Below are 10602 nucleotides of genomic sequence, written 5' to 3'. Positions count from 1 at the left end.
GATACAAAATAAATGCACATAAATCATCAGCATTTCTATACATTTCCAACACATCAGAGCAGCAAGAAGTAGAAAGAGAAACACCATTTAAAATCACTCTCGACAATATAAAATACTTAGGAATCTATCTACCAAAATAAACACAGCAATTATATGAAAACAACTACAAAACACTTTCCAAACAAATAAAACTGGATCTAAACAATTGGAAAGCCATTGATTGCTCATAGGTAGGACAAGCTAACATAATAAAAATGACCATTCTACCCAAATTAATTTACCTATTTAGCACCATACCTATCAAACTACCAAAAAACTTCTTTACTGAATTAGGAAAAACTATAACAAATTTCATTTGGAATAACAAAATATCAAGAATATCAAGAGAAATAATGAAAAAAAATGTGAAGGAAGGGGGACTTAGCAGTACCAGATATTAAACTATACTATAAAGCAGCAGTTATCAAAACAATATGGTACTGGCTAAGAGACAGAAGGGAGGATCGGTGGAATAGACGTGGGGTAAATGACATCAGCAAGACGGTGTTTGATAAAGCCAAAGAGCCCAACTTTTGGGACATGAATCCACTATTTGACAAAAACTGCTAGGAAATTTAGAAAACAGTATGGGAGGGATTAGGTTTAGATCAACATCTCACACCCTACACCAAGATAAATTCAGAATGGGTGAATGACTTGAATATAAAGAGGGAAACTATAAATAAGTTAAGTGAACACAGAATAGTATACTTGTCAGATCTCTGGGAAAGGAAAGATTTTAAAACCAAGCAAGAGTTAGAGAAAATTACAAAATGTCAATTAAATGGTTTTGATTATATTAAACTAAAAGGCTTTTGTACAAAAACAATGCAGACAAAATCAGAAGGGAAACAACAAATTGGGAAAAAAAATCTTTATAACAAAAAACTCTGACAGGGGTCTAATTACTCAAATATACAAGGAGTTAAATCAATTGTATAAAAAATCAAGCTATTCCCCAATTGATAAATGGGCAAGAGACATGAATAGGCAATTTTCAGGTAAAGAAATCAAAAGTATCAATAAGCACATGAGAAAGTGTTCTAAATCTCTAATAATTAGAGAAATGCAAATCAAAACAACTCTGAGGTATCACCTCACACCTAGCAGATTGGCTAAAATGAAAGAAGGGGAGAGTAATGAATGTTGGAGGGGATGTGGCAAAATCGGGACATTAATGCATTGCTGGTGGAGTTGTGAACTGATCCAACCATTCTGGCTGGCAATTTGGAACTATGCTCAAAGGGCTATAAAAGAATGCCTGCCCTTTGATCCAGCCATACCATTGTTGGGTTTGTACCCCAAAGAGATCATAGATAAATAGACTTGTAGGAAAATATTTATAGCTGCGCTTTTTGTGGTGGCAAAAAACTGGAAAAGGAGGGTATGTCCTTCAATTGGGGAATGGCTGAACAAATTGTGGTATATGCTGGTGATGGAGTACTATTGTGCTCAAAGGAATAATAAACTAGAGGAATTCCATGTGAACTGGAAAGACCTCCAGGAATTGATGCAGAGCAAAAGGAGCAGAGCCAGAAGAACACTGTACACAGAGACTGATACACTGTGGTAAAATTGAATGTAATGGACTTTTGTACCAGCAGCAATGCAATGACACAGGAGAGTTCTGAGGAACTTATGGTAAAGAACACTACCCACATTCAGAGGAAGAACTGCAGGAGAGGAAACAAAGAAGAAAAACAACTGCTTGAACACATGGGTTGAGGTGGACATGATTGGGGATATAGACTCGAAACTACCACTCCATGATGGAAATAGGTCTTGATCAATGACACACGTTAAAACCAGTGGAAATATGCATCGGCCATGGGTAGGGGGAGTGCGGGGGGTGAAGGGGAAAGTAGGAGCATGAATCATGTAACCATGTTAAAAATGAATATTAATAAATGTTTAAAAAAAATTTTAAAAAGAATAAGGAACTAAAAAAGATCTTGATAAATTAGGAAATTGTGGCTTAACGTGAGAAGGTTGTCAATTAAATGGTTTTGATTATATTAAACTAAAAGGCTTTTGTACAAAAACAATGCAGACAAAATCAGAAGGGAAACAACAAAGCTTCTACTTCCTTTCCTCTCACTGTCTTCTTAACTCTTTGAGATCTTATTTCTGACCTCACCATCTGACCAAAAAGGCTCTCTCCAAAACTACTGATGTCTTAATTGCCAAATTTAAGGGCCTTTCTCAATCCTTATCCTTCTTGACCTTTCTTCTTGATATTCTCTTCCCTCTAGGTGTTCATGTTCCTACTCTCTTCTAGTTCTCCTTTATCTGTATGACTCTTGCTGGATCTTTATCCAAGCCATGCCCTCTAACCATGAATATGCCCATAAGTTTAGTCCTGAGACTTTTTCTCTTTTCCCTCAATACCATTTCACTTGATGATCAACAACCAAAGGTTCAATCATCATCTAAATGCAAATAATTCTCAGATTCTCTTTTATCCAGCCCTACCCACCTTCCTGAAGTTTACTCTATCAGCAAATGCCTATCAGACATCTCCAACTGGAGGCCCTGTAGACATTTTAAACTTAACATGTTCATAAGAGAACTCTGTATCTTTCCCCCAAAAGCTTCTCCTCTTGTGAATTTCCCTATTACTGAAGGTACCACATAGCTCCTCACCCAAGTTTGCAACCCAGGTGTCATCTTTGCCTTCTCCCTCACACTCACCCATATATCCAACCTGTTCCCAAGTCCTGTTGATGCTACTTTTGCAACATCTCTCAAATACTCCCCTTCTCTCCTCTGGCATAGCTAATACACTGCTGCAGGTCCTATCACCTAATGCCTGAATTACTGCAATAATCTGCTGGTCTCCTTGCCCCTAGTCTCTCCCCATGCCAGTCCATCCTCTGCTCTGCTATCAACATGATTTTCCTAAAGTACAAGTGGAACCACTTCATCCCCACAATGCAATCAATCAACTCCATGGCCTCCAACTGCCTTTATGATCAAATATAAAATCTTGTTTGGCTTTTAAAGATGTTCACAGCATGATGATCTGTGAAGGAAGGGATTTTGACACAGAGAGAAGATGGAATGCTGATGAAGCAATATTGACAGCAATAGCAGTTAGAAGGTTGGAAGAAGGAAGGGCTTCTGGGAGGAGGAGTTACTGAGGGAGTTCAGTTTTGAACCTTGGCCTGAGAGAAGCTCCGAATCCAACCTCAGGACTGAATCCACAGCATTTAAAGAGGATTTCCCAATCATTACTATTGCCATATTGACTGTGAAGTGACCTTGTTTATCATAATCTGGAAACCTGGGGGCTAACAGGACATTCAGCCATCCAAGAGGATTTATCCTGGAGGGCAGGCTGTGTCAGCCTGAAAAGAGAAATATCTTCCTCTGTACCTGCCCATATTTTACTAGCTGTGCTCTGTACCTTGAATATAATCTCTCTTCATCACTACCTCCTGGCTTCTCCAGCTTCCTTCAAGTCTCAGCTAAAATCTCACCCTCTGCAAGAAGCCTTTCCTGGTCCTCTGTAATGTCAGTGCTTCCCCTTTAAGATTCTCTCCAATTTATCCTGTAAAAATCTTACATATATAGATAGTTTGTGTGCAATTTATTTCATTGAATTGGAAGCTCCCTGAGGAAAGGAATTGCTTTTGTCTTTCTTTGTACCTGCAGGGCTTAGCACGGGGCCTATCACAGAATAGGTGTTTAATAAATGTCTGTTTGACATCTATTCAAGTATTTTAAGACATATTTACAATAAAGATTAAACTTGTTTTACTTAGTCATACAGGTGTATAAAGTAAAAAAAATAACAGTTATGCACAAAAGTTATAGAGGTAAATTTCAGTTTAATGTAAGGAAAATTTAACTAACCATTTAAAAACTAATCAAAAGTGGAATGGGTTGCCTCAAGGAAGTAAGAAGTTCCTCTATATTAAAGGTCTTCAAGTGATGATTATATGATCACTTGCTAGAGTGGTTTTAAGTGAGGAATCCTGATAAAATGCACATAGGTCTAGATGGTTTCTATAATCCCTTCCATCTCTAAAATATTGTGATTTTCTATAAATGTTTCTATATCTAAGGAAGTGATCTACTTCACATTCAGTAGGTTAGCAAAGATGGCAAATGGTTAAAATAGTTAATACTAGATGGCTTGTGGAAGGCGATACTAATGCATACACTTCAAGAAACTGTGTGTGTGTGTGTGTGTGTGTGTGTGTGTGTGTGTGTGAGAGAGAGAGAGAGAGAGAGAGAGAGAGAGAGAGAGAGTTAAAAATACCAAAATATTTATAGTGGCATTTTCTATAGTGCAAAGAACTGATCCCCATCAACTGGAAAGTGACTAAACAAACTTAAGTACATAAATGTAATGGAATATTATTATGCTTTAAGAAATGATAAGAGGACTCTCACCTAAGAATGGCTACCTTAAGAGAAACGGGCAGCCTAGTTTCTAGAAACCTAGTCCAATGAAAAACGAAAACAACACTAGACCAAATAGTAATCAATCCTAGAATATAAAAAAGTGAGCATACAGACAAAAGGGAAAGGGTCTCTCAGGCAAAACCAATACCAATGTAGATAGCATGACCATAGACTGGTCAAAGCCATCTTGAGCATTTAGGGCTCTAAATTAAATGGGAAAAGAGAGCTTCTAGGCAAAGTCCCAGGAAGTTGGGAAAACCAGCCTATACAAACTTAGACCTTGTAAGTGATTGTGAACAAGAACAATCAGTTCCAAGTGCTACAGTTCAAGGATGGTATACCTAAGTTCTAACAACAGGGACAGAGGTGAGATGGAGGTTAGCACAGAAATCCCAGGAAACTCAAGGAGAAACCAAGCAAGGTCAATTATCATCCCTAGAATTGTCACAAGGCACAAAAGTTCCTTGTAGATCCAGGTCTCCCAGACACTCCTCTCCCAAAAAACAGCCAAAACAGAGTGAATAACTCCAAAATAACAGCAGAGGGGACAACTGCATGGCTCAGTGGATTGAGGGTCAGGCCTAGAGGCAGGAAGTCCTGGGTTCAAATCCAGCCTCAGGCACTTCCTAGCTATGTGACCCTGGGCAAGTCACTTAACCCCAGTTGTCCATCCCTTACCACTCTTCTGCCTTGGAACCAATAAACAATATTCATTCTAAGATGGAAGGTAAAAGTTTTATTAAAAAAAATTTTTAGGCAACAACAGCAGACTCAAAAGAAAAAATAAATTTTCTACAATGGCTATGTGAATAGCCATGAATAACTAGAAGGTCAGAAAGAATTGGAAGGAGAATAGTTTATAGGGAAAATGGTAAACCTTATCCAAATAACAGAATTTCTTAAAAAAAAAAAAAGAAGAAGATAAATAGAAAGAATGGACTCCATAAGCCCAAAAGAACTATTTGAACAAAATCAAAAGAACATGCTCATTTTACAGACGAGGAAACTGAGGAAAACAGGGCTAAGTGACTTGCTCAGTCACACAGCTACTAAATGTCTGGGGCTGGATTTGAACTCATGAAGATTAAACTTCCTGATTCCAAGCCCACTGTTCTTTCCACTGCACCACCTAGCTGGGTAGTGCAGTGCTGGACTAGGAGTTAGGAAGACCTAAGTTCAAATCCTGCTTCACAGCCTTACCTAGCTGTATTCCAGTCACTTAACCTCTCTGGTCTCAGTTTTCTCATCTATAAAATGGGCATAATATTAGCAACTACTTTCCAAGGCTACTGTGAGGATCAAATGAGATAATAAATATAAAATACTTTTAAGAATCTCAAAGCACTATACAAATGCCAGTTGATTATTAATATTATTTTTGAGGATAATAATGGGAAGACGAAAGGAATAATTATATTATTTATTAGACACCTACTATGTGCTAAGCTATTAATATCAGCTTTGTTATTGCTGCTGCTCAGTCATTTCAGTTGTGTCCAACTCTTTAAGAATCCATTTGGGGTTTTCTAGGCAAAGATGTTCTATCACTTACTCATCACACAATTAATTTACATGGCAATATACAAATCCAGGTCTTCCTAAATTTGAGCCCATCTTTCTGGTCAGGAAACATCAGTCCTGGAATCAGGAAGACATCTTCCCCAGTTCAAATCTGATGTTAGACACTTATTAGCAATGTGACCTAGGGCAAGTCACTTAACCCTGCTGGCCTCAGTTTCCTAATCTATAAAATAAGCTGGAGAAAAAAATGGCAAACCAATCCAGTATCATTGCCAAGAAAACCCTAAATGGGATCACAAAGAATCACAACTGAAAACAACTGAACAACAAGAGAGCACATACTTTGTACCAAGCACTGGGCTAAATATTTCACTAGTTGTCACCTCATTTGATCCTCACAACAACCCTGAGAGATAGGTACAGTTATTATCTCCATTTACAGATGAGAAAACTAAAACAAACAGAGGTTAAATGATTTGCTCAAGATCACAAGACAGTGTCTGAGGCCACATTTGAACTCAGGTCTTCCTGACTCCAGGTTCAGCACTCTATCCACTGGATCACCTAGCTTACCCTTAAGTTAATTATAAACTACCATATTCTACATTAAGAGCACCTTATCAATTTTCCTGTGTGTCCTGGCTGCTTTACTACTTCACTTGTTTGTATTATTTAAATAAGCAGCATTTGAGCTGACATGCTTAAGTTAAATAAGTATAAAATTAGAAGTAAAATATTTCATTAGTTTACACAGTCTGATATGATAAAAAAAGGAAACCTAATATGTCAGATTTACCACAAAGAGTTCTCACCAACCTTTGTAGACCATACAGCATCACTGTGACTCAGGACTCTATCTTCATCTCCCTCAGTTTTGTTTCCAGACCTTCCACCAGAACTATCTGATGTTTCTTTTGACTGAACAAAAGGGTCTGCATTCTTCTGCTGTATCCGTCCTCCTCTGGCTCGGTAATCTGCCAGCATTCTCCCCAAGGTCTGACTCTCACCCAAATGTTCTGTAATTCTGGTGCTCACTAACTCATGGGAAGGTAATACTTGGATAGACTTTGTCTGAACACTTCCATTCATGCCTTGGAGTCCAGAAAGATCTCTTAGAAGTTGTTTCTTCCTTCTGCTCTCCAGTTCTTTTAACTCTTTATTGAGTAGAGGAGATAAATAAACTTGCTCTGGAAAATAGTCTCGTGTAGGGCACTTCATGCCTTTTTCAGTTAGAAGGAAAGGTTCTCGGAAAGTGATTACTGGAGAGATACAAAGGATAACATCTTTGAGTTCTTGTTTGAAGGCTAAAGAATAAGTCTTGAGCCTATCTTCAGAAGATGTCACTTCTTCAGCTACATAAAATCCTGTGTCATCTTGGAGAGGATCTCTGAATACTCTCATCTGAATTTTAGACTCCTGGACCTTATCTCTTTGTGGCAAGACCTCCAATTCATTATCAAAAGCATCATCTTGGTCTTCAATGTGGACAGGCAACAATGACTCTGGTACGGAGGGAAAGAAAGGGGGTATAACTGATGGTCCAGGCATTGTGAAATGCTCCTGATGTTTCAAAGAGACACTATCCTGTAGAGCACTTTCATTTTCCTGATAAGTTTTCTCAAACAGAGTCCTTGATTCCAACTGGTTACTATCATCAGAAGATAAAGACTCAGATATTATAGGCAATTTGTCAGGAAGAAAGTCAGCCTCCCTAGGAAGGGGGCTTCCACTGAACTGATCTTGCTGACCACCATCATTTCCCTGCTCTTCAATCAAAGAATGAAATGAACTATTTTTTGTTAATGTTGGTGGCATGGCAAATTCATCCATAAGGAAAGAGATTTCCAGTTGAGAATGGTAAGCCACACAAATCATGAATATAAGGATTTCCTTCACTCGAGCTAATTCATAATCAGAGCCTCCTCTCAGTTTGATGGTACAGCCCAGATGCTGTGGACAGCCTTCAAAGAACATTAGCGTTTTTGTTTGATCTGTAAGTCATAAAAAAGTAAGAAAAGGTTAGATACCGTATAGGACAAATATACTATAGCATTCAGTACACAGAATCAACTTAAAAATAAATATTCCTAAATGAGCAAAAGCTTTCAAAATAAATATAGCTAGAGTAGCCCATGTTTACTAATTTTTATATAAATCTATCATTTTTACTACTTTAACTTTGTTACAATGGTTATTTTACTTGTTTCCCATATCTTCTGAATCCTTAGTGAAATATGCTAACAAGTAACTCACCATTAGGTAGCTGAAATATTTGCATGTAAAATTTGTGACAGGTTCCTAAGTGCGGCTTGGTAAGCAATTGATCCATGGACATCACTAAGTCACCTTGGGTCATCCGACTTATTCGATCTAAAACTTGCTAGAAAACAAAAAAATACATGATCACAAACAATGAGAAAGATACTAAAGCCTTATTAAAGATCATGGAAAAGCAAAAAAAGTTCAGTCAGGGATACTCCAATAGCAAAAGAATAATCTTCATTATCAATTTACTTAATTTATAAAATAACCACTCATTACAGCTGAATAATTATAGGAATAGAATTTTTTAATGTTTCTATTTTACAAACACATAATAATTTATTCCACAAAAAGCTAAAACATCAGCACCAAGAGCATTCATTAGGCAGTTAATCTGTACAAAGTGCTACATACAAAAGAAATTACCCAGAATTTTTCCGTAGATGATTGGTCTACATTCTCCATTTTAAATCCCTAAGGATGGTATTTCCTATCTAGTCTATAATTCCAAATATGGTAACTTGGATAGTTAATTTGTCTATATGCAGAAAATGTTTGTTAAATATTATCAAATGACTTTAACACCCATTACCAAGATCTCTTAAATTACTCAGATGAATGTTTTAAGATAACAATTATTTATTCTTTATTCTCTAAGTCTTCTTCTTGGAGAAGACAGAAAAAAGAGGAAGGGGAAAAGCAAAAATTTTTCTGAAAATAACAGAAAGTAACTGAGAAACCTTCGCAATTTTACTAATCAACAACAATAATTTTTAAATCATATCTACATTTTTATGAAATAGTACTACTCACCGGTTTTACATTAATGACTAAAGTAATACCATGTTCCAGCAACATATCCTGGGCAATTCGAGACACCGTTTTTTCAACCAGAACCAAAGTAGGTCGGACATCAACTATCCGCTGTACGTAATTCTTCAAGAATTCTCTTTCCTGATTAATGTAATAAACAACAAATATATCACTCATAATGCAAAGTATAACTGTTGAAATTAGTAGGATTAGCAATAAAATATGATCATTAATGTTAATCTCAACAAAATAAGACTGTTCATCCATTAGTATCTCCTCTAATACTTTGTGAATGATTAAATTTAAACATTTACCTCAACCTCTTTTTTATCTAACATCACAAATGTGTTAGTAAGTTCCAAAGGAATTTTAAAGGAAGCTATCTCTTTCAAGGCCTTTATCAGGGAAGCTATTTATTAAGGATTTAATTAAAAAACACATACTATGTGCCAGACAGTGTGAATACAAGTAAAAAGAATGAAACAAATCATATTCACAAGGAACTTAGATACTCATTTTGTACAAGTACAATCATACCTGGTAAATTTTTTAAATTTACATATGTACCTATTAATTATTTTTTCCCCAAGTACTACGATTCCCAAGTATCGTCTGTTAACTATTTTTTTTTTATCCTGGGACTCCATTCTAGGAGCATAGGGCCACAACCAGTAGGCAATGGATCACACAGTCGCTCAGGGTCACCCAGCTGGGAAGTGTCTGAGGCCGGATTTGAACCTAGGACCTTTCGTCTCTAGGCCTGGCTCTCAATCCACTGAGCTAGCCCAGCTGCCCCTACTTTAGGTTGCAGTTTCTTTAGCAGATATAGTTTTTACAGGGTGGGGTTGCTAGCCCCACGCCCAACCCTCCTCTTTTTTCATCCGGGCTAGGGACCGTCCTTGGCCCAGGAGTGGTAAGGGTGGGCAATAGGGGTCAAGTGACTTGCCCAAGGTCACACAGCTGGAAGTGTCCAAGGCCAGACTTGAACCTAGGACCTCCAGTCTCTAGGTCTGGCTCTCAATCCACTGAGCCACCCAGCTGCCCCCTGTTAACTATTACCAAACTATATTATATCAGAGGGGAAGCTGACAAATTAGGCAAAAATCACATAGTAATTTAAAAAACTACTAGGGAAAAGAACCCAGGAATCTCGAATTCCACTTCTGTGGAAACATGCTGCTTGGATATATTCATTTCAGAACAGCTTAGGAAAAATGTCTATAAAAATAATTCATAATAAGCCACAACAAACTACTATCTTTGCCTCACTAACAAGTTATTATAACTGAACTAAGATAACTGAGAAGCAGTAAATGATTAATACAAATAAAATGATAGGGCAAGGGGGCAGCTGGGTAGCTCAGTGGATTGAGAGTCAGGCCTAGAGACGGGAGGTCCTAGGTTCAAATCCGGCCTCAGACACTTCCCAGCTGTGTGACCCTGGGCAAGTCACTTGACCCCCATTGCCCACCCTTACCACTCTTCCACCTAGGAGCCAATACACAGAAGTTAAGGGTTTAAAAAACAAAACAAAAAAACAAAACAAAATGATAGGGC

General features: G+C 37.5%; 1 protein-coding gene across 1 annotated transcript in view; it reads right to left on the bottom strand.

Annotated features, from left to right (window-relative positions):
• The window catches only part of PIKFYVE (phosphoinositide kinase, FYVE-type zinc finger containing), a 121432-nt gene that overhangs the window by 51990 nt on the left and 58840 nt on the right, over positions 1–10602 (bottom strand). The window contains 3 exon segments of the mRNA XM_044669421.1: positions 6787–7961; positions 8224–8350; positions 9046–9186. Of these exon segments, the coding sequence (XP_044525356.1) occupies positions 6787–7961; positions 8224–8350; positions 9046–9186 (1443 nt within the window).

This window comes from Gracilinanus agilis, chromosome 3, assembly GCF_016433145.1.
Source record: "Gracilinanus agilis isolate LMUSP501 chromosome 3, AgileGrace, whole genome shotgun sequence".
Classification (NCBI taxonomy): Eukaryota; Metazoa; Chordata; class Mammalia; order Didelphimorphia; family Didelphidae; genus Gracilinanus; species Gracilinanus agilis.
Note: the sequence above shows the minus strand (reverse complement) of the source record. Positions and strands in the feature narration are given on the sequence as shown.